The following is a 25,511-nucleotide window of genomic DNA, read 5'->3' as shown; positions in this document are numbered from 1 at the left end:
ATTTCGACCTCTCCTTCCGCGGCCGGTTACATAATTAATACTAAAAGACGTTAAACTCTGCAGTTGGAGCGAGGAAGGAGTATGAGGTGACCACTAAAGGCTCCAGTTCATTTGTGGTTTGACCGCGGCAAAGGGTACAAAAACACGTAGATTCCCATTTCTCATTACATAGCTCTGGCCTAACTCGACTGACGGCTAGAATCCCGGTTCGAATCCTTTTATAATCTGTAGCAGGCTCTCGCTTATACCATTTTTTGTTCGCCCGCTTTTCGCCTGTCCCCATAACAGATAGCTTGGTAAAGGCTAGTTTACAATCATTATATTTGAAGGAGCTCTACAACCATTTGACTCCTGTTTTAATTCATCTCGTTGAAAGCGTTTTAAGCGTAAAACTTACAATGTTGTAGAAAAGGCAAATAAGCAACTTTGGACTGATCCACGTTAATTTCACAAGGCCTGGGTACATTTTTTACAACAAGACCGGAGAACAGATATGAGGATGACGAGAAAAACAACGCTTCCCGATATCGAAACCCCGATCACGATTTTGAATGAGCCTGTGTTTGTATCTGTATTTTTATCTGAAAAGGAAAAGAAATGCAATAAGCAAGGAAAAAAAATTGATTAATATCAACAGAGAAAGTCATTCGAGTGTTCGGTTAACCACTTTACAAGCAATAGCATACATTTTTAAAAAAAGGTTTAGAATTTGCTTTTAAAAATTGGAACTGAGTGACAAACACAGAAAAGACTTGGTGCTGTAGAAATAAATTTGCTAACGTATTTAACCATCACGTTTCGTTGCACACAGTTTATTAAACAGCCCTAAAACCAGTCCTCGGGAGCTCAGGGGTAGAATATCAGACCGCAAAATCGACAATCCAAAAACATACCAAGCTTTTTTAAAGAAGAATAATATTCAGTGAATTTAGCTATATAATATTAGGAGTCAGTAGAGATTGAATTTTCTAAAAGAATGCACCATAGGCAGCTGTGATCTGAGCATAGTAAATAAACAAGACATCTATCTAAAATGTCATGCAAGTGCGCCTATATTTGTTTTCGTTTTGTTTGGTCATTTGTTTGGACTAGGAAGAAAAGGAGATCACAGTTTTAGCGCTAAACTGATTATTTTAATCTCCCACAATGCAAATTTTACTGAATTAATTCTTCTTGAGAAACTGTGTTTCCGAAACTGTCTAAAACTATTTTGTCAACCGTCATGCCTACCCTTAAAGATTCTCTCATCGGAAAATTTGGATTCAATGCTGCTATTATATTTGCTAGGTAGTCTATGAAGTAGCTTATAAGCCTTTTAAGAAAACACATTTTTTAAAACTATGCATACGTATGTAGTTATACATATTTTTCTTGTCTAGACTTTACCTTTCTTTGCGTTCTCATCGTCCTCACAACAATCACCAGAATAACCAACGCTGCAAATACATGCTCCATTTACTGATCTTCCTCCGTTTAGGCAAAAGATCTGAGGACAGGCTCGCGTTATTATTAAGTTAAATCCACCGGGGCATGAACCTCCACACTGCTCTGTAATCAGCCGGCGACGGGTGCTGGTCTGCTTCCCCCCTACACCACACTTTGTCGAACAAGGACCCCATCTCGACCAGGAACTAAGTAAGCAGTCAACTGACCCGAGTCCACCGCAACGCCAAGTCTCACCTGCGTACAACATAAAGTCATTTTTAAATTTGTGCAGAGTTGGTACTCAACTTTCTTTTCAATTTTTTCTTGACTTCAATGACTTCATTGAACTAAATTGTTCGAAAAGAGTACACTGGTTCCTTGGAAGCTTCGCAAAGACCCAAACTGTTTGACCTCCGAAGCAAAGGCAGCATTGTCTTGGCTACCAAAATTAAGCAAGAAAGCCTTAAAAGCTCTTCTGTTATTCCACACATGTTTTAACGTTTAATCCGGCGTTACTTATAAGTTACAGAACAAAATATCTTTCAAACCTGTCAGAATTACCGTATTTATTCATCTATAAGCCAAGCGATTTTTTCACAAAATTTTACCAAAATCTCGAAAATTTGTGCTAGAGAAGGGTTCTCGGCTTATAGCCGAGTACTTTTCCAAACATAATTTTTTGGAAACAGCAAATTCAAAGGAAACATAGATATATTCGTCTATAAGCCGAGATATTGCATGCAAAAGTAAATAGCAAAACAAGTTGGAGTTGGTCATTACGTTTATTTAGGTGGTTGCGTCAAAAGGAGCGGTTTGTTGTTTTCGGCGCGTAGTAAATACGGCCTACTGTTCGTCTTCAGTGTTGGCATGGAATTCGTCGTCCATCTCCTCCTCATCCGCTAGTTCTGCCGTTTCTTCCGAGTAGATTTCTTCATCTTCCATGCTGTCTGGAGTATTTAAGATTCTGCAGGTTTTGAACGAGTGTATAGATCTTGCGAAATTGATTTAAGAATTTCCGAAACTGACCAATCAGAATTGCCCATTCCCACGACTGGTAAACAAACTCGTCACATGTTACGGTGTTGTAATTTGCGATCACGTAAAAAGAAAACTTACCTTGGCTTCTCTGCTCAGTAAACCACTAAAGTAATCTCTCATCCAGCCGCGAATATTTCGGAGTATAACAGCCCATCGTTGTGCGTTTCGCTGACATCTCGAGCTCTCCATTAAAGAGATTCTCTTGATCTTTCCTTAAGCGACTCACTGATGACTTACTCTCTGGTTATCTTGAAATTGTTTTCGACGGCAATACTGCATTAAAACTCTGTTCTGTTTCGAAACTTTTGCGTTCATTTCAGTTTGTTCGAGAATGGAATTCTCTGAATATGGTCTCGGCTTATAGCCGAGTATTTTCAATTTACATGTTTTAAGAACCTTCCCTACCTTAAAACAGACCGAAGTTTAGGGTCTCGGCTTATAGCCGAGATCGGCTTATAGACGAATAAATACGGTATTTTGATAATTAAAAATTAAATCAACAAAAGGCGGAGGCAGATTTAGTGAGAACTCAGAACTAGTCATGCATACTATGTAATGAACTTTGCCGTACACACGTTTCGGAAACCGCAAGCAGTTGAGCATTTTTGAGGTCTGATATCGCGATTTTGGAATCAGAGCACTAAAGTTGACGGCAACGGTGTCAAGGAGCTCGATTAGAAATTACGGCGTGCCATACCAACAGCATTTCTACAATTAAAGTCCAGCCGAATCTCTAATTCATCATTTCAGTATTCCTTAAGGCTCAAAATTCTTTGTGATTCACAAAATTTAATTTGCGACGCCATTAACATTTGTGCACGCAACATTTTTCTTTTTAGTCGCTCTTGAAACATGGGTTCACTCGTCAAATTGCTCTCATAGAATGCAACGATACCACTGACTGTAAATCATTTGATATCTAGTGAAACAAGCTATCGAAGTCAAAAACTGCAACAAAGATTTGTCTTAGTGCCTTCGGCATCAAACGCAGGTTCCGTTAATTTCGCATCCACATCTAAACTGAGGTCAAAACACAAATAACTTTCTTGGCAACGAAATTAACAACATTGTTTTTATTGGTCATGATATCAATCGATACGACTGGCCTACTTCGTTGGTATCAAAAAAAATGTCCAACTAAGCTCACTATCTCTAAATACTTTTGTTTGGGTGGTTCATCTCCCAATTTCAATGTTCCTCTCTATCATTAACAGAACAATGGACTAATGCTTTTCTTTTCTTCAATCCAGCGTACAGTCGATGTGTTAAAATAGCCTACTCGCATACTTTTCAGGATTAATTGGTTTGTCTTATCAAGTGAAACCTATCTTCAGTGGTATGCATACGTAAAACATCCTATCCAAAAAAGTTATGACAGTTGGGTCCTCGTTTGAAAGCAATGTGGACCTTTCAGTCTCACAAAACTCTGACTCGCTATAGTCTTTAAACTTCACAACTCACACTACGCAAGTGATTTTGCCGAAGCGCAAATGATCGATCCATGATATAATTGGTTTGTATCTATGGGAATGAGCGCGACCGTTTCAAATTTAAGGGCCTTTAAAAAACTGAATGTTAAGATCCACGTCGGTATGGATTATTTGCTGCAAGTTTCTTTCTTTCCTTTTGTGATACTTTGCAGACTTCACTGACACTTGTGCCAAGGTGAAGAAATGATATGAAATGCAAAAAGTGTGAGTTACAATGTAGTTCAACTTGTGTTAAGGTAAGAGACAACCCAGCAGTTACCTTAGCATTCTAAGCAAAAAGAAAAAAGAAAGGCCGTTCGTGAGCCCTGATTGCAGTTTAAATTGTAATGGAGTGGTCTTCTAAAGCTAAGAAATATAACAGCAGTATGTTACAGAAATGATTTGCCATTTAAAAGTAAGGACTATATATGCTGGATCTAGGGTAATTTGGTATGAAGTGTAGACTCATGCAGAAATTGGATGGTTCCTATTTATACTGTCTAAGACACTGTCCTGTTGCATTAAACATTCCGATGAGTTCTGTCTAAATTTTACAATAAAATTTCCTGTTCGAAATAGCCTTCTAATACTAAGATTTGCTCAAATAATATGCGTGTGTGGGTGTGGGGAGGAGAGCCGTTAAAGAATTCGTCTCAGATTTCTTCAGCTAGTTACCTTGCAACTGGCAGCAATCCCCGGAGAACCCTTCTTTACAGAAACATATTCCATTTCGTAGACTTCCTCCATTAAAACAGCTGATCTTTTGGCAGGATCGCGTTTTTGTGAGGGAAGATGAGCATGTACCACCTCATTGCTCAGTAGTAATTCGGTAACGAGAGCTGGACTGTGTCCCTGATACGCCACAAACAGTCGTGCAACCGCTCCATTCTGACCAGTGGCTCAGTTTACAGTCAACTGCCTTACTACCATAGCACTGCCGAGTTTCGAAACGGTTGTCAGGGCATGCTTTTCCACCGCAGGATGGCTGTGATACTACCATTCTTGATCGACTTTGAGAGCCTCGCTCTCCACATTGATCTGCAGTGCATTAACTCCAGTATGACCAAGATGTGATATCGCAGTTTTGTATTGTACATCGACGACGACGACGACGACGGCGTCTTCGCCATGCGTCACAGTCAGAAGTTAAAGAGAACCACACTATCAGCGTTAGCACAAAGTAAGTCTTAATCGAAAACATCTTCGGTATATCTTAAAGAACTTTCCTTCACTCAGGAATTTGCTTACTAAAGATCAAGAGGAAGTCATGCGGCAAATCTTTGACGAAAATCAACACCAAATAATTTGCTTAATTATGAATACCACTACACTATTATTAGGACCATGTCAGATATCTTTGCATGCACACCTCTTCACCTGAATCATGCGATTGGTTGGTTGCTGTCTGATATGTCTGATTTAATTTTGATCCACTTATCAAAGACAACGGATTGGGAGCTGGGTGCTTTGGCAAACTATGTGAATTGCTAATGACCGTTTGACATGTCTTTTGGACAAACAGGGCGCAGTTGATAATTCTTATTCGGGGCATAATGAGTTCCGACTGATACTTCCAATTGAAAAGCTCACTTTCTTAAAGAGCGTTCACTACGCATATCTTATTGTTTGTGCATTATGTCGTTATTTTATCGAGGTTTCTCGTCCCTTTAATCAATTTTCTGCCTCTTAAGTTCCAATTGTAAACGGTCTATTGGTTTTTGAAGTCCTGGAAGAGCGAGCGCCACCAAAGGTCCTCCTATCGAGAGTCTTCTGTTTTTTTTTTTGTTTTTTTTTTATTAAAAAGCAGATCTCAATTCAACTTTGTTTATTACACACCGAGAAACATTTCTTGTGGCTATTCGCTTTGTCTGTCAACCATTCTATCTGTTTTAGAGGATCAATAATAGGTCAGCCATTAGGGACCTTAAGCAACCACGACGGCGACGGCAACGAGGACGTGGAAAAACAAGAGATCTAATTGGCAGAACAATAGCCCAGCACGTGCATTTTGAAACTTTGTACATTTCTGAACGGCGTATTATGCAAAACAACAACGTGAAATCGCCAAAATTTGCGTCGTCTGCGAACCGAAACCGCGACGGAAAATTATTTTAATTTCCATTTGGAACTCAACGCTGCTTTTATACGTCATACTGAGGTTGAGCTGTGGCGTCGTATGAAACAGTAAGCTCCTGCAGCCATTTTTAAAATTCTAACTAAGAGTAGAAATTCATTTTTAATCGAATTCTTCCTTGGCGTTGCCGTCTTGATTGCTTAAGGTCCCTATTAACAGCCATGAACGACCAAAATGAAGCATAACTTTGCTTAATTGTGCAGTAGTTTAACTGAAGTTTACAACAATGAGGGCATGATACATATCTTTGCACTCTGTATTCTTGCGGAAGCTTGGTCATTGACCTGAATTCATCCCATAAGAACTATGGCAAACTTGCATTTCAATGTATTTAAAGAAAATGTTACTTTGAGATGGAATTTTGATCGTTGGTATTCCAATTTTCAGACTGTACGAGTCCAAACAACGAGATTATATACCACTTCAGATAGCATAGATCATATAGAAAAGAACCTCTAGCCAATAGCTAAAGGTTTACTGAATCCTTTCCAGAAAAGACCACCACTTTCATCGACAGAAACTATTGTTTAGCAAAAATTTAAGAGTCGTCTCATACATAGTGTTCGTAAATCGGCGCAGTCAAAGTCTTTGCACCCGAAATCTGCATCCCTAGACTCACGTTCGTCATAAAGAAGAATGTCAACGGCACTCCTGTGCAAGCAAGTGAGTGGCGTAATTTCTACTTATGAACAAATGCATGCGCAAAAATTAAAATCTACGCAATTTGACAGGAGTGAAAACAAAACTAGTCCTTAACTAAATCATGAGCTGATAATTCTACAACTATGACGACCGTGCGGGTAATGAAATCTAATCAATGAGAGCAAGATAATGAATATCATGCATCAGGATGGAGATTTTTTCAGAACGTAGAAAAAACGTTCGCAGATCATAAACCCTCATATCAAACAAATTATCGCATCTACGTAATTTGTTTTTCTTTTATTTTCCAAATGGTAGCAAGGTCACGCCAATAGGGTTAATAGCTAGCCTTCTTTGCGACAAAAGGGTGTCTGAATCATGATCAATCCCTTCAAAACTTACTTTGCTGATATGATATATCCAGCTGATGAACTGATTTTTTTGTGAGCTTTCTGTATTAGTACCTCGTTCTTAGTGTGTTTTATTCTTACCTTCAAATGGAACCTTTTCATTTCAGTTATACTAGCTACGTTATTATGTTCAGGCGAACATTTTGTTATGATCTTCTCGACTGAAACACTTGGCGAATGATTGAAAGTCATCTATTTTTGACATCAGGCCAGTAAACAAGTGACTGAGAGAGAATTATATTTCAGACAGCCCTTTACAAGCTGGCTAGTTTTCGCAACGCGCTTAGTTTCCTTTTCATTAGTCGCTATTGGTCACTCGGTACTCTCTCACTTGATGGATAAACCTTAAAACAGGTGACTGCTTATACTGTTGCAGCAAAATTTGAGCAGATCAATGTGTCCATTATTATGCAGGACGGCTTTTAAGTTGAGCTAGTTCATTCAGATAAATTGATGCTGCCATATAAGTTAGAAATATCATAACGGCATTTTATTGGGAGGAGAGCTTAACAGAGAGGGTATCAATAGATTTATTAATTGCGGTCCAACATCTCTTGAGTTTGCAAGAAATCAAGAAAGAAAAAGACAATTACGCCTTAATGCAGCTCGCGTGGGTTGTATGGAACAAATAACGACAAAGTGGTTGGACCAAAACTAGGAGACAAAAGATGAATCAGTTATTGTGGATGTATCTAGTTTTATAATGACTGCATATCATTTAGTTTTAGCACAATCGGATCGAAATGAAACTTTAGTAGTTTAAATGTACTGATTACATAACAAAGCTCTACAAAATTCTAAAAACCCACAAGGAACGAGATTAGCATAGAAATTTTCTCTGAACAGGAAAATGTGAATACAACTTATTTCTTTCCAGCAGAATAACAAATCAGCTCTATGGAGCACGGCTCAGAAAATATGGAGAAGGGGCGTCTGCACAAGCGCCAATTTTATTCTCAAAGCCTTCATGTTTAACGCGGATAACAATCTCAGGTATTCCCTGGATGATCATGAGTTCTTGGATCAGATCTCAACAGTCTGCAAAGCATGTATATCACGAAGCATAAGAAGAAAAGTCCACCAGTACAACTTCCCTTGATCAAACCTCCGCTTGAATCTGTCATGGATATTGGACTCCAGGAAGTTGTTTCTCTGCTCACCTCTGGTGCTACAATGCAGTCTATCAGGAGAATGAATAAAGATTTACATTGTAACAAAAGTGCCGAGTGGAGCATTTCTTTTTAGTAATGAGCTATTTTCTGAGCTTCGTTTAAAGAGCAATTTCTCCACAGATGCATACCACATATTCAGGGACGAACATTTCAACAAACAAAACAAAAACAAACAAACCAAACAAGCATTTATAAGAGAAAACCTTTTTTATCACGATAAAGCTATGGACAAATCAGAGAGTAAACATCCGCTAAATGATCAAAATAAATTTTCCTTTAGACCCTGTCATCTTCTGCAATTTCAGTCGTTTAGTAGTGGTGAATTGTGAATTACATGTGGTCTTCAGAGTTTCTTTTGTTTCCTCTACACTGTACTTCTGATCAGAATCTTGTAGGTTAGATTTAATCCTATAATGATTTCGTTTATTGATTGGATGCAAAACTGTATGTAAGCTTTACGATCTGCGAATAGTTTAGGAATCTTTAGGCATGGTAAGCTTAAGAGGTTCCATTTCAGCTTCTAAGGAACGATATCTTCCTTTTTCAGAATTAAAAAGGTTATCTTCATCAAAAGGGAGTTGTGCGATAAAATATATTGTCAAGACATACGCAATACGATTCAATAGACTGTGAAGCTCGCGGTTTGGTTACGTAAGGAAAATACTATTCGATTTTATGCCATTTAAATTGCAATCTTTTGGTACCACTTAGAATGGTCTAAAGACATGGAGATAGAAAACTGGACGTAAAGTATGTAGGACTTATATATGTAGGCCTTAGAAGTTTGATCACAAACTATTTTTTTTCTGTGTTTGCAGCGCAATTAGTTTATTCAAAATTATTCACAACGGTTCCAGAGGGCATCTAAGGATGCTCATGGCTAGCAGTTTCACTGCATTAATGATAGCACGGTTCGTCTCATTTCCCTCATTATATTCTCATGCTTCGAAAATCATCATTTTCCCTGTCTTTTTCTAATTCGCCTTCACGACAAATAAATTGGATTTGGTACTGGATGTTGAACTCAGTCCATCAGTAATTACATTATCAACATGAATATCACTGAAATGATAATATAAGAATATAAGTATGTTTTCCCCTTTGGCTACTAATTAATGACTTGCAAATTAGGCATGTTGCACGTGGACACTGTATTGACAGTTTAGAGTCCAGTTCGCAAGAAGTATAAGTTGTAAAAATCTCATATTTGGCGTTACCTCCTTGCATTGTAGCCTGGTTCTATTTTTTTTTTTTTTTTTTTTAACTCCACAATAGCAGTTTTTATTTCATATCTTACTTATATGTTGTAGTTTTCCCCACCATGAAGGTAATTCTTTACGTTCCAAAACATCATGGCTTTGGCAAAACTCTCTTAACGTATCATACATATGCAGAACGAAATTTTTTCAGATTTTACCATAATTATCGACGTACTCTCTCCTCCTGCATTTGACTGGTTTTCCTTTTTTTATGTCACTTTTCCCTCTAAAATAACCCAGCGGAGTAGGAAACAATCTTCGTGAGGTAATGCATGGTTAAAATAAAGATTTGCAGCGTTTGCCATCTGATGACCTATTTCGTACACCTTTATTTCGAACAGGTGTATTTTTCGTCATTATTTCATATTTCATGCTATGTGAAGCCAAAGAATCCTGTCAAAGTTATACCTAAGTTAAATTTCCTCTCTCTTTTTTGTTTAATTGTTTGTTTGTTTTTCTGTTTTCATAGTGATACTGACAGTTAACGTTACGCCTCGCTAACTCAAGCTTAGTTAGTTTTAACTTCCCGTGTACCAGATTCAACAACCGTTCCCTTTGAACTAAATATTTCTCAGTGATATAAGCTTTTTCAAACTCCTCTTCATGGAACTGCTTTTCGATTCACTTTTCAGTTCAAAATAAGATTTTACCCTCCCCCCTCCCCCCCTCCCCCCCACCTCTCTCCGACCCTCTTAATTTTCTCATTTCAGCTCGGGGGCGTTTGCTTACTATCTAAACAACTGAAACATGCAAGTCTATTCAAACCACGTCCCCTCAAAACAGGGAGGAGCGTCTGTGATTAGCCGATGACGATCACAATGTGGAGTAATTTTGAATAAACAAAAATTTGCGTTTACACCCTCGGTCAACGGGAATGACGACCATGTCTTTCATTTGAGAGCCTGCGACTTAATCCTGAGGGTTTTAGCAAGAGGGGTTGGGAAGGCTGAAATACGGATATGACTTGCTCTGGTCACCTGAAAAGTGCAATAAAAATAAAAATAAAAAAATGCCCTGCACCTTCCGACAAAGACCTACACCAGATATGAACTGATCTTGTGAAAGATTGGTCTTTTGTATGACAGCATTGTTGTTTGAGTAAGAAATTTTATTTTGTATTTAATACTGTGTAAATTACATTGATGGTGCTCAGTGGCTGAGATGACGCAAATTAAACCCTGACAAATCACAAAGTTAAAATTGGGCCCAAAATTATTGAAGGTGAGTGCAGAGAAGTTAGAAATGAATTCATTTCGCATAGGAAGAAATTAAATATTTTTTTTCGCAACATTTTGAAAAGATAAGCACTCGGGCATCAAGTCCCTAAGACTTTTTTCATCTTTGCTAATCCGAATGGCTCTCGGGATCATTTGATTGCTTATAAATGAAAAATGCAATTTACTAACAAACACAAAACAATTCTTTACCAGCCTTGTATTAGCATCGAGCACTATGAATTCACTTGAAACTTTTTTAATCCTGAGTAGATTCCTGAAGCACTTTCGATGCATACGTAAGGTCAACATTAGGTTGGAGAATCCCCAAAGACACTCCTTTTTATGTGCTTTATAAAGGTGAACGGCATTACGTCTCAGTAAAAAAAAGTTTAACACAAAATAAAGATGTATAAAAGATACAGGTTTTTAGGACGAAGAGCAGAGTATCCTAAAACTATTAACAAGAACCACTTAGAAGCTACGCTTCAATAATAAAAAGTGGCTCAGAAGATTATCTGCTTTAAACTGTTTTAAGGCGAAGATACTTTAATACATCGTAATGACTATAGAGTCATCATTTGATTGAGATTTCTCACCAGCTTGCCATTACAGTGGAGTTACATTCTGGTTTAGTCGCCGTTGGCTTTTCATAACTTATTTCATCAGGGCATTAAAGGCGTTGGTTCAGTTCTTACAAAAACAACGATAACAACAATAAAAGCACACACAACAAATGAGGAGGCCTATACCACCCGATATCGACACGCCAAGGCTGATTGAAAGTCCGCCTGGGCCTGTTTCTTTACTTGGATCTGTAAAAGAGAAGAAATATGATAAGTAATCACAAAGTGAATTTACCAAGATCAAGAAGGAAGTAATTGGAATGATCAGTAAACCGTTGCTGTGCTGCGCAGGAGGGCGACAGGGTCATCAGCTTCACTACTGGTCACTTGCTTTCCTCTCAACAAAAAGGCTAGCGATTAATTGCTTCGAGCAATAAAATGAAAACTGTGCATTTTCTGTGGAATTTGCTTTTGAATTGCCGACCTTGGCGAGCAAAACTGAAAGCTTGCAGTTGTAGAAATAATTACTTGGAATTCGTCGACGTATTTCGCTAACACGTTTCGCAGTATCAACTCTCTCATTTTATCTACTCGATGCAAGTTATAGGACTGGTGTATTTTGATAACCGTTATACCTAACTGATCATGTGATGAGATCCACTTAGTTAAAAAAATTGGATTCATTGCTTATTTTTTTTCTTTTTGGTTTTGCCATCTTTATCACTATCGTAAATGGATTACCGAGTAGCCCTTGCGATAGTCTCTATCATTCTCAGCCTTTAAAGGAGACACATTGTTTATAATTATATCTTAATTAAACCCTTTTTGTGTAGAATTACCTTTCTCGCAGCAATAACCAGTATAACCCTCTTGGCAACTACACGCTCCATTCATCAAGGTTCCTCCATTAAAGCAAGTCATACCTGGGCAGGCTCGTGTTATTACTAAGTCAGATTCGCCGGGACATGAACCTCCGCATCTCTCGAAAATTGTCCGGTGACGAGTTCTGGTCTGGCTTCCTGCTACACCACAATCTGTCGAACAATGACCCCAGTCCGACCAGGAACTAAGTTGGCAGTCAACTGCTGGTGAAGGGCCATCACATATTTCCTCTACATATAACAAATAAGAAATTACGATTAAAGATAGAAAACCTGAGCAAGGATATCATCTTTAGAATAGGGTGCTCTATGATTTTTTAAAAATAGACACTACTTTTAAGTATGAATGACTTCTGAACCCGAGGGTACCTTGCGATCGGGTAGTCTTATCGTCCGTGTTAGTGTAGTCCTGGGAAGGACTGTTTCGACAACCTTGGCGGATCTATTCGACATAGTAAGAGAGATGACTCAGGAATTGACTTTCCCTCAAATGAAATTGTGTATGTGTGTATCATGCATTATTTTGGCTGCAATGTATGCCAGTTTTGCATGTAATTTCTGTAGACAAGGGGCAGAGATATAAGAAAACATTTTTACTTGTTGAAAAAGGCATGATCGTTACTACATGCATTGAAATCCTATTCGCCATACGAGGCCGCAAGAAATGAAAACAGTTGAAATTTCCAAGACAAGGTTGGAAACTGTCGTGAAAGAACCAAATGTCGAAGACTGCAGAACAGGCGTGATGTTTTTGCGTTTTCCGGATTAACGGAGGCAAATGCGAAGCGTGTGCGAAGGAAGAAGCGATTTTTTTTCGCGTTCGTCCTTTCGTGTGTGTCTCACCTCTCGTGTTTGCTTCGCACTTGCCTCCGTTTGCTTGTTCTGTATGCTACAGGAGTCGTGGAAAGCCCATACATTTATTGTGTTACTTAGATGAATTGTAAACCGCACTATGTCACGATTTAAGAAATTTATTCCTGGCCGGCTGGATTTGTCACGGGGAACAGAGCGCTTTTCGCGTGGTTTACTATCGTCGAGGATAGGTTCCAGTCTACTCTAGGCTAAGCTTCGTAAGCTTCTAAGCTTCAGAAGGCAGCCATTTTGTATATATGGGTTAAACACGTTGTAGAAGATTGTTTTTTATCCAGTCATTCGTTCATCGTCGTTGCTTAGATTTCACATGTCGGCTTTCCTACAGTCGGCTTGTCTTCTAAGCGCATATTACAGAGAGGAGTCTTTTGTTTACCAACTTTGAAACAAGTTGTTGGACTAAACAAAATGTAGAATGAAGTAGTGTTTTGCTTTACGCAATGAATGAGTTGCCAGTAACCGAATCCTTGCGTTTGCGCAAAGATTTCTGGGATCGCCATAGGGCCAACACTGCAGCAAAATGTATGGCAAAGAGCAGTTACGAGGTTCAAAAAACGTTTTTTTGAGAGAGATCAACGTTTTATTCGCCGCAGTTTTGTTTTAGATGGAGTAAGATAACTTAATGCGAGGTAGGTATGAGTTTTGGTGGAAATTACCCCAAAGTATGATATAAAATATATTGATAAACTTCTCTCCTTGCGTAATATAAAGTCTATTGGGAAATCGTCATCGCGTAATGGTCTCGACGTATTACAAAGTTAGCCGCATAAATCGCTAGAAAACAACTCAATTAGGTCCTAACAGTTATATCTATGTATGCAGAGCCTGTCGTCATACTTGTCCACATATTAAATAAACAACTTACGACGTCTAAAATTATGCCTCCTCAATGGAGAGAAGTCGTTGTCAGCGTGATGGAAATGTTTATTTTTAACTGAGCTGGTGCTCTTTGAAACGATGGAATAAGCGATGAAAAACGTGAGGAAACCCCTGGATAAAGCGATAGTTTGTTTGAGCAAAATAAAAACGAATTTGAGCTGCCACTTTTCTCCTCGAGCTCCTTAGAGGATCTGTCGGGAAGGAAAGATCACGGGAACTCCGGCAGAAACTGTAGACATATCTTCAGTTGTTCATCGCTCCTTAAGCCACCCGCTTGTACTTACGTATCATCGCAAAAGAAAAGATTCAGTTTTGGATTATCAACGCTGGCTCGTTCTCATAAATCACAAGAAGTAAGCAATGTAGGTGTTAAATCACTTTTATGTATCACGTTAATATTTAATGCTCAAGTATACATTACAGACATACATACATACATACATCCTTTATTTGGTAAAGCAGATTGAATGGTTGAGAGCTATTACTGATGTGCACCGCTATCTACTTTACTCTTTTACATCTAAAAATAAATCCTAATATTAATAATTATAAATACTACTAATAACTAAATAAATAGATTACGCTTAAAAGCGTTAAGATCTATACTACATTTTATGGTTTCAGGAATGTCATTCCACAGCTTAGGCGCAGAGACAGAAAAGGCGCGATCGCCATAAGATTTCAACTTGGAGCGACGAATCACTAACAAGTTCCTACTCGGTGATCGTAAAGATCTAGTAGGCTTATAAGTTTCTAACAACTCACTGACATTACTAGGGCATAAATTATTTAAAGCTAAGTAAAAGATAAGATTTTAAAAATAATCCGCTGCTTCACGGAGAGCCAGTGCAGTTCCCACAGTAACGGAGTAACGTGATCATGCTTGCGACCACACAAGATCAGCCTTGCCGCACAATTCTAGGCTAATTGCAATCTATGAACTAAATGTTTTGGAAGACCGTATAACAGAGAATTACAGTTGTCTAATCTGCATGTAACGAGGGCATGTACTAACGCTTTAGTACTATTAACTGACAAAAACTTTCTAATCCGAGAAATATTCCGGATGTAAAAAAATGCAGTTTTACATATAGCCGAAACTTGACATTCCATATTTAACTTATTGTCAAAGATTACACTTATGTTCCTGGCATAGTGCGAAGGCTGTATAACAGATGCATCAATCGCTGTTTTTAGAAGAAAGCTGAGAAGCAGACAGACTGCCCGATCTGATGACCAAAAGCTCAGTCTTATCACCGTTAAGTTTCAGTTTGTTCAATGACATCCAAGTGCCAATCCATTTAAATCTCGTGCTGTCTGGAGGCAGCTGTATCAGCGCTCTTTTGTATTACATATCCAAGAAAATAGATAAAGGTACACCTAACACGATTTGATAAAACTGAAAAGACTTTAATGAGTTTTCTCTTGGCGATTCATACCAAATATTTCTGAGTAGAGTAGATACAAATGGGTCGCTTAAAGAGCGATGCACAACTGAATATATTGTATGTTAGACTCTACAGTTTCTGCCGGAGTTCCAGTGATCTTGCCTTTCTCGATAGATCCTCCGAGGAGCTCGAAGAGAAAAGTGGCGGCTCAGAAACCTTTGTATTTTGCTCAAACAAACCATCGCTTCACCCAGGGGTTTCCTCATGTTTTTCATCGCTTATTCTATTGTTTCAAAGAGTAAAAGCTCGGTTAAAAAAACACTTCCATCACGCTGACAACGACTTCTCTCCATTGAGGAGGTATATTTTCAGACGTCGTATATTATTGGTTATATTTATGTATGTAGAGCCTGTCTCCATACTTTTCGACCTATTATATAAACAACTTACGACGTCTGAAAATATAGCTCCTAAACAGAGAGAAGTCATTGTCAGCGTGATGGAAGTGTTTTTTTAACCGAGCGTAATGGTCTCGACGTATTACAAAGTTAGCCATAAATCGTAAGACGTAAATGATTTGTTTACCAGCGATTTATGGCTAACTTTGTAATACGTCGAGACCATTACGCGATGACGATTTCACAATAGACCTCACGCAAGGAGAGAAGTTTATCGATATATTTTATAACAAATTTCGGGGCAATTTCCACCAAAACTCACACTTACCTTGTATTAAAATTATCTTAATCCATCTATGATAAAACTGCGGCGAAAAAGCGTTAATCTCTCTCAAAAATCGTTTTTTCGAACATCGTGACTGCCTTTCGCTATACATTTCTTTCTAACGGGCTGCAACATTTGCCCCGTGGCGATCCCAGAAATCTTCGCGCAAACGCAGGGATCCCGTTACTGGCAACTCACTCATCTATGTACCGCTAGAATTCACGTGAATAAGCGGTGCGGTGACGTTTCACGTAAGTCATTTACCGGAGCGCTTTTTATTCTGAATTTCTGTTCGTACCACATGCTCAGTACGAAAATTACTTAGCCAGTCTTTTGAGTGCGTGTTTAACTACAATTTTTTAGTCAATGAGTGAAAATAGGACTTTTTGTTACCATCTGTAAATCAAACACTATTGTTGTCTGGAAGTTCATAAATGAAATTATTCTTTCATGATTACATGGCTAAACCAATTCTCAAACGTCTAACGACTGGCTTGAAACTGCAGTTTGTCATTAACACGAAAACCTTGGCTCTAAATATCTATTATGAATGATTCCAAACTTTGAGGAAGTAATACATTGAAACCCAATAAAAAAGTGGTTTTGCTTTCATTAAAATACGAATAGGAGCATAGTAGTTTAATGTTACAACTAAAATGTGATTAGTATTATGTTTCCCAAGTAATGCCCAGAATTGTTCAGACCTTAACATTTTATGACTTCCTGTAAGCTTGGCAGTCTTCTAAATTCTCTTCATAATGGTTCAGGCAAGCATTGGTATTTACACTTGGTAATAATTCAAGTGTATCAGGCTTTTATTTGGTAGACTACCACTCCTTTTCAGTTACTTGTTTGGTTTTGGTTAATTCATCACCATACAGATATACATGAAAAATTAAACTCTTGATTGGCTGAAAACAGCAACGTGCCTTTTTCACTGGTGCAAAACTCAAGTACTGATGCAAACTGGGCTCAGTAACAATAGATCACTCTAGAAACCAATCAGATTTACACGAAGTAGGTTGTGCTGATTGATACACACAGTAGCTGATCAAAATAAACAAAAACTCGGGTATTTTTATGAAATACTTCCTTAGAGTTAAATTCACATCACTTGCCTTAGAAAAGACAATTAATCTACAAACTTCAGAACTCAATTCCACTTCGTTACGTTAACAAAATCATGACCGAATCTATCTGGCCACTATGGAAGATGATGCTAACGATTTTTAAAGTTCCTAAAATCCTCAGTTTAGGTGAGCAACCTTAAGCTTTGTTGTCAAAATGAAACCTCCATAACGAAGTTTGGCCATTAACCCTCAACTTGAAAATGAACATTTCAAGACTATTGTATGCAAGTTATCTTGTTTGATTGATGAACAGGAACGGTATTGAAAACTTTCTAACCGTAATCAGATATGAGCTCTTCTAAAAGGAACTCAATAAGACACCAGACACTAAAAAGCAGCTCAATTTCGTAAGCCATACATGTACGCATTGCGGACCTAGTTTTTCCTCTGCTTTTGTTCTCTTATGACGATCGACGTGAAACGCGATCATGATCGCATGTATTGACTGTCGGTCAACAAGAGAGCATTACGCAGCAATTGCTGAGGGGAGTTTTTCGGAAATACAGCCGAATATAAATCTTCTGCACCCTATGAGTGAAAAAGGTAAAGATTGGAATCTGGAATATATAGAAAACAGTAATTTTTTAGCCCGTTCAGGACTAATGAAATCCCAAAGTCGTGTTCTGACATTAAACTTCAGTATCTCATATCAATTAATCGAAATCTCTTTTCTGATGAGTTACCAGACCATTCAAAGCAATGAGTTATACGAAAACGAGAAGTCACTTCGAACATACTAATGAGCTTCGCTATACACACATCTTAGAGGCATGTTTTCAAAAACCGTGCGCCTAAGGGCATTTTCAAGCCTTGTATCGCAGTCTCGTACTCGGGGCGCCGAGGATGAAGGCTTTTTCGCCAAGGGGCACTATTATAAATCACGATGCACCGTATCAGCAGCACTTCTACATTCAAAACTGTAATTTGTCACTTGGGTATAACCCCGAAGTTCACGATTTTTCTTATATGACTCTCGAAATTTGATCAGCGATGCTATTTGCATTTGCACGTATCCATGATGTCTCCTTGAACCGAATTCTCTCAAGATATGTTCACTCATCAAAATTTTCCAGCGGCTGAATGGTACAGCGGAATGGGGAACATTTGATATCAAGGGAATAAGTAGTCACAGTTTACAAAAAATCAAAAAAAGAGTGTTTTGGAGCTCTTGTAATCATATATAGACAGGCTCTGTTAATCTTGTAACCGCATCTAAAGTGAGGCCAAACCATAAAAGACTTCCTCAACGATGACATTCGTGACATTCGTGACATTCGTAGGGAAACAAACGCTAAAATCTCTCTAACGCAAGTTAGACGATTGGTTATATTTGATGCCATCGTCCTCGTTTTTTCTTTGTGCTTTGTGTCTGTGGCTCAGTAGTAGAGCGTTAGAGCGCGGAATCCGAAGGACTGAGGTTTGATTCCTCATGAGGACTCAGAATTTTTTCTTTGTCCCACGTTCGTGACAAGACAAAAAAACATCTTTCTTTGAGTCAGTGGTACGTATCCGTGGGAGCGCACTTGGCCTTTTTGATTTGATTGCGAGAGAGCACAGAAACCTTGGTGATTATTTCCAATGCATAGAAAACGTTCGCAGTTTTTTTCGGTTCTTTTGCTGGTTTCGTTTTGCTTTTGTAATAATCTGCATACTACAATCACACCACGAAAGAGAAATTATACTGAATACAATGTTAGAATGTATTAGCTTCCACTCTTGTTAATACTGGAAGCAATCCTGCAGTTATATTCTTGGCAAATAAAAAAATTGTTCAGGAGCCCTAATGCATTGCTGTTCAAAGAGTAATGACCGGTATTCGAAAGGTAAGAACGTCGTGTGACAGAAAAGATTTGGCGTTAAAAATATAATAATTAGTTATAGTGTGAAATGTTTATTAAAGCAAAAGTCTTCAATAAACACCTGAATTGCAGTTCGAATAGTAATGTTCGGTCTTCGAAAGGTAGGAACGTCGTATCCTAAGGCGTGCTAGAAAAGATTTTGCGTCTACACTAAATAATAATTGATTATCGTGCGATATCTTGGTATGAAAATGTAGATTCGTTCCCACGCACTTGACCTGTCTTCATGCCCAGTAAAAACGTTCTGTTTCCAAAATTTTCCGTTCAAAATAAGCTTCCAAAATTAAGATATACTCGAAGCTGTATGCGTGTGTGAGTGTGTATGGGGGCTTTTATCTTTTCTTTAGTTAGTTACCTTGGCAGCAGTTACCGGTAAACCCAGCACGACATACGCATACTCCATTTTGTACACTTCCCCCATTGAAACAACTGGTCTGTAAGCAGGATCGCGTTCTTGTGAGAGAGGACGGGCATGTACCGCCACACTGCTCAGTAATAATTCGGTAACGAGAGCTGGACTGTGATCCTGATGCGCCACAAGGAGTTGTACAAGCACTCCAATCTGACCATGTGCTCAGTTCACAGTCAATTGGATTTCCCCCATAGCATTGACGAGTTTCGAAAAGGATGTCAGGGCATTGTGTTCCACCACAAGAAGCCATCGATACTATCATTCTTGATCGACTTTGAGCGCCTAGCTCCCCACATTGGTCTGCAGTGCATCTACTCCAGAAGGACCAGGACGTAACATCACAGTCTCGAGCTTGACATTGACAATTAGAGGATAAAAAGAGCCTCACTAGTAGGAATACTACAATGGAAATCTTTGCCAAAATCATCTTTGGTATACGCTATGGAGCTACCGTTTACAATTGTATACGTAATAAACCCGTGCGGTGCGGACGTGTCCTCACAAGCTCTGGTGTTATCTACTTTTTTATGCGCTTAAAGATGGCCATTCGTTTTCTAAATTGGTAATTTGCATTTCCCTCCCATGGGATGGTTTTCTTTATGAGTCATGCTCGGATTACTCGCTGGCAGAGAAGCTTATTTGCATTCTCCTCCCATGGGATGTTTTTCTTTATGAGTCCGAACAAAGGTTTGTTATTAAGGACTCGGAAGAGAAAATGGTTTAAAAGCAGAATATCTTATTGCAGTAATACTACGGCCTCTTTTAACTCCGTGGTAATATCTCTATTGGTTAGTGGCGACGTACATCCGCATCCTGGGCCTGAAGTCTCTTCACAAAATTCTGCGCAAATTCCATACAGTGAAAATGGTTTATCGCATTGCTTAAATTTTTCTCTACTGAACACACGCTCCGTGCGTAATAAGACAATGGAGGTTAAAGATTTTGTGGTGGATTTTGATGTAGATATACTAGCTTTTACTGAGACCTGGCTGAGACCACACAATATGGATGATGTTGAGATTGGAACACTGTGTCCAACAGGTTATAGATTCCTACATGTTCCCAGGAAACAAGGAAGAGGAGGCGGTGTTGGTATCTTATTTAAGGATGTGCTGAACATCAACACTTCATTAACAGTTGATTATGATACATTTGAAATCATGGATGTTCGTCTTCGGAGCCTATATAGTGTCAGGATCTTAGTCATCTATCGTCCACCTGATAATTCCTCTTTCAATCGATTTTTTGAGGAATTCTCACATCTACTTGAATCTGTAACTGTGGAGTCTTCTGATCGAGTCCTAATTACTGGTGACTTTAACTTTCATATGGATTGTCAAGATGATGTAAATGCCAAACGTTTTACTGACATCTTGGAATCTTTTGACCTTAAACAACGTGTCTGTGCTGGGACTCATCGCAATGGCCATACTCTTGACTTACTTATAGATAAGTCTGATGATAACATGCTCAATAATATCAAAGTCTATGATCCTAACATCTCTGATCATTTGGCGGTAATGTGTGATGTCTCCATAAGAAAGCCCCAGTTTAGGAAGGAAGTTATCTTCTATCGGAAGCTTCGGTCTCTTGACATGGAGTCGTTTCTTAGTGATGTTGCTGACTGCCCTCTCGTCATCGACCCATCCAGCGATCTCGATCATCTAGTTCAACAGTATGACACCTTATTAAGATCAATAATGGACAAGCATGCTCCTGTCAAGCGCCGAGTTGTTACTATTAGGCCTGCTGCTCCGTGGTACACTAATGAGGTATCTGTAGAGAAGCGTAAGCGACGACGCCTTGAAAGAAAATGGCGAAGAACCAGGCTGCAGGCTGATCGACAAGAATATAATCGTCAGTGCTGCGTTGTGAATAATTTGATCAAGTCGTTGAAATCCTCTTACTACACTACCATCATTACTGAAAACTCAAGTGATCAACGGGTTTTGTTTAATACAGTATCAAAACTACTACAAAAGCAATCAACTGCACGGTATCCATCATCTTGTAGCGATGCACTAGCTAATTCTTTCGCTGATTATTTCATTGACAAGATTGATCGTATCCATGCCACACTAATAGAGAAGAATTCTGCGCAAGGTAATGATGCTAATGAAGTGACTCTTGGTAACTACGTGGAATGTAACTCTGTGTTTTCAGACTTTATTAATGTCAGTTACGAAGACATCAAGGGACTTGCATTGAGATCTATTAATAAATCCTGTGTACTTGATCCTCTGCCTGCAGTGGTAATGAAGGAATGTTTCAATTTACTAACTCCTGTGTTGACTAACATAGTGAATACATCTTTATCTACTGGAGTTATGCCTGATGTCTTGAAGATTGCAGCTATGACACCGACTTTAAAGAAACATAATGCTGATTTCACTAAATATGAAAGTTTTCGACCTATTTCTAATTTGAAGTTTGTGTCTAAGCTTGTGGAAAAAGCGGTATGTGTCCAGCTTACAGACTATATTACATCTAATGGTCTTTCGGAAACGTTTCAATCCGCATACAAGTCATTTCACTCCACTGAAACGGCTCTACTGAGGGTTCAAAATGACATTCTTTGTGCTTTAGATCGTAATGAGTCGGTCATACTGGTACTTTTGGATCTGTCGGCGGCGTTTGATTCGGTGGACCATACTCTTCTAGTGACAAGGCTGTCTACTTGTTTTGGTTTTCAAGGAACTGTGCTTAAGTGGCTGAAATCATACCTGTCTTCACGTAAGCTGTTTGTTAAAGTTGGGAATAGTCATTCTTCACAACGTGCATTGAAGTGTGGTGTCCCTCAGGGATCAGTTCTGGGCCCTTTGTTGTATTTGTTATACACATCACCTATTGCGGACATAATAAATGATCATGGACTATCATACCATCTATATGCTGACGACACCCAATTATATATTACCTTTAAATCTACCAGCTTGAATGACATCCAACAAGTGAAGTTGAGAGTGGAATGCTGTGTGAGGGACATTGATGAATGGATGATAAGAAACTATCTTAAACTAAACCAGGACAAAACGGACCTTGTAGTCATCAGTTCCAGATACCATCCCATGCCTGACATCGGTCACATTACTGTTGGTTCTGAGTGCATTGCACCTCGTGACTCTGTTCGTAATTTAGGGGTTCAGTTTGATAGCATATTTAGTTTTGAGGAGCACATTAAGAACATTTGTAAATCATCATTCTATCATTTGAGAAATATTGCTAAAATCCGCAAGTACTTAAGCCAAGATACATGTAAAATCTTAGTCCATGCATTTATTAGTTCGAAAATTGATCACCGTAATTCCTTATTACTTGGCCTTCCTAAGTATCTGTTAGCTAGACTACAGGCAGTTCAGAATGCTGCAGCTCGTGTTGTCACATTGACACCGAGGCATGTTCATATATCTCCTATTTTAATTAATCTTCATTGGTTACCAGTTGAGTTTAGAATAACTTTCAAAGTCCTTTTATTGGTATACAAGGCCCTTCATGGCCTTGCACCTTCCTATATTTCTGACCTTTTGAATTTTAAAACATACTCTAGGTCATTGCGTTCTTCATGTAAAGAATATTTAGTGGTTCCAAGAAGCAGATTGAAAACATATGGAGACAGAGCTTTCTCTATTGCAGGACCTAAATTGTGGAACGATTTACCTCTAGAGATTAGGAAATGTGCTTCAGTGGCAACTTTTAAGCAATCCCTCAAAACTTTTTTATTTAAGTTAGCATATAGGTTATGAGATTCGTTTTGTTTTGAGATGTTTTTGATTTATATAGTAGATAACTTAGGCTATATTTGAATTATATTGTATATTGTAGATATTTTATATTATATATTTTTATTTTTTATATTGTAATTAGGTAGCGCTTTGGACAATTATTGGATTTTAGCGCTATATAAATAAAATTATTATTATTATTATTATTAATTGTAAACACAACTAAGCGTCAAATGCGGAAGTAAACGAGCCCTGTACTAAGTAAACAGGACTACGGACTTTGCCCACCTTTCACGGGAAAATCATACCACTACTGACATAACCAAGTTTAATATCTTGGCTTGCACGCCTCTCATCTTACAGTATGTGATTGGCTGCTTTCAGTCCTCTATCCTGCTTGTCAAAGATAATGGAGTGGGACTTGTCAGCCGGGGCTTTGGCAAACAAAAACGAATTGCCCATGACTGTTTGCTTTCCCATAGCAAGGTTGACGGATAAGATTACAACTTTTTAATTACACACCTCGGTCTGGCAAACATTTTTTGCTTGTCACGTCAGTCGCTTTCTCTGTTAACAGGTTAGCTATCATTCGCATAAGAAATGGAGCGTACTTTTTATCATTTTTGCCCCAGTTCAGCTAGAATCATTAACGAACTCAGGAAAGGTCTACGAAAGTATGTAAATCTTTTATTTTTTCTTCCAAAAGGACAGCAAAGTCACGCCATAAGGTAAAGAACTTACTTAGTAACAAAACACCTCAGAAATATGTCAATCATGATCAGCGCTTCTAAAATCTTAGTCGGTTATTTGATATAACTAAATAATGACCTTAATTTCCTTTAAAGAGTTCAATTCTTTTTTAGTGTTTTATTTCTCACCTTAAAGAATCTAAAGAGGAAAAGCAACACCAAGTTGAATACTATGAAACGTGATGACAGATGCCTGGACAGAATGAACGGGAATTGGCAAAGTTTGCAAACCCAGTTGATTTTTTCCCTCTTTCGATAACCTACAAACCCGAAGCCTCTTTGTTTAAAGCATGTAAGAAAGGAAAAAGGCATATTTGGAGCTGGTGCGTTCAATTAAAAAATGTGAAGTGGTCCGTTACTCGGCTACACTGATTTTCAATGAAATAATGATGATAATAATAATAATAATAATGATAATAATTTCAATTTCAATTAAAATCCTATTTACAATCTAATCCTCTTCATCGTCATCAATATTATTTTCGATGCTAAAATAAAAATGCGTCTTTATCGTTTAAGAGATAATTTTACACTAGCCCTAAAATATAATCATAATAATTTAATAAATTCACAAAAAGGTAGAAAGAAAAAATAAATAAATAAAAAGAGAAGGCATATATGAAACTTGGTAAAATTCACAAAACTACGTTGGACAGGCGGTAGCGTTTTCGAGGGAGAAGTCCAAGTCGATGATATGGAGGGTTCTTCTTATGGATCATGATCCTCTCAGGCATAGCAAAGCTGAACGAATGAGCGCAAATGACAACTTAGCTCTAACCCATGACATGGTGCTTGCATAGCTCTCTCCCTTCTTATTTGATACTAACTCAGCTAAACGTTTATGGTATATTTTACATTCTGTGCCCATTCCACCTGTTATACTAAATATTAAAGGCATAAAAGTTCCTTGTTTGACTTCCATGACCCTATTGGCATACTGACCTTTCTTCTCGCTCTCGTGCTGCCTGTAAACTTGCTCGGGAGTCTTTTCACGGTAGGATTTTGCATTTGGGTGGCATACCCGAACATCAAACAATGCAGATCTCTGTCGCTCCCAGAAACCTCGGGCGTGTATGTCGAGACGAGCGTCGGGAGCTCTGTTCGTACTCCTATTCAAGGTCTCCCCAGTTATCTGCTGAAGAATCGGCTTCACCTTGACATCACTAGATACTATGCGTAGCAGGTCAGCTTCTAGATCTTGAAGTTCGTTGTGATGTTGAATCACAAAACCACCCCTCCTGCAGATCATCGCATGGTCAACATCAAAGAAATCTCCGCATGCGCAGGTCTTCGGTAGATCGGCGATTTCCCAGCCATATCTAATCTTGATGGCGACTCTAAATTCTCGCTTGCTTAGATTGTAACCCAGATCTTTCATGGGTATAACAGTTAGCCAGCTCGAAGCGCCCTTTTCCCGCGATGCTACCTCTACCGCTCTCATAGATCTTGATATTAGGCTGTTCTTGACCAACTCTTGCGTCTCTTAGGAGCTCATTTTTCTTAGCTTGTGCATGTAATTTTGCAGAGCGCGTGTCTGCCACATCCGGAGGTAGATGGTCTTGAGTCACA

At 38.5% G+C, this 25,511-nt stretch overlaps 1 protein-coding gene and 1 pseudogene across 2 annotated transcripts; both read right to left on the bottom strand.

Annotated features, from left to right (window-relative positions):
- Positions 1-339: 339 nt before the first annotated feature.
- LOC148718484 (spondin-1-like) lies at positions 340-5,230 on the bottom strand (annotated as a pseudogene). Its single transcript, XR_015994187.1, has 3 exons — positions 4,608-5,230; positions 1,387-1,680; positions 340-581 (listed from the first exon to the last, which is right to left on the bottom strand). The product of XR_015994187.1 is annotated as a spondin-1-like (transcript).
- Positions 5,231-10,636: 5,406 nt separating this feature from the next.
- Positions 10,637-20,029, bottom strand: LOC148718483 (spondin-1-like). The gene is made up of 3 exons (XM_088741557.1): positions 19,415-20,029; positions 12,169-12,441; positions 10,637-11,578 (listed from the first exon to the last, which is right to left on the bottom strand). Exons 1-3 carry the CDS (start codon positions 19,896-19,898, stop codon positions 11,451-11,453), a joined length of 885 nt encoding a protein of 294 aa, XP_088597683.1. The 5' UTR covers positions 19,899-20,029; the 3' UTR covers positions 10,637-11,450.
- Positions 20,030-25,511: the final 5,482 nt, after the last annotated feature.

This window comes from Stylophora pistillata, chromosome 12 (genome assembly GCF_964205215.1).
Source record: "Stylophora pistillata chromosome 12, jaStyPist1.2, whole genome shotgun sequence".
NCBI lineage: Eukaryota > Metazoa > Cnidaria > Anthozoa > Scleractinia > Pocilloporidae > Stylophora > Stylophora pistillata.
Note: the sequence above shows the minus strand (reverse complement) of the source record. Positions and strands in the feature narration are given on the sequence as shown.

What these genes read in the sequence shown, in the direction of transcription:
- LOC148718483 (XM_088741557.1), bottom strand. Translation starts at nt 19,898, where the DNA reads ATGATTTTGGCAAAGATTTCCATTGTAGTATTCCTACTAGTGAGGCTC. An exon ending in TACCGGTAACTGCTGCCAAG is followed by an intron (nt 12,442 to 19,414) that starts GTAACTAACTAA and finishes TGTTATATGTAG; the next exon opens with AGGAAATATGTGATGGCCCT. An exon ending in TGGTTATTGCTGCGAGAAAG is followed by an intron (nt 11,579 to 12,168) that starts GTAATTCTACAC and finishes TCTCTTTTACAG; the next exon opens with ATCCAAGTAAAGAAACAGGC.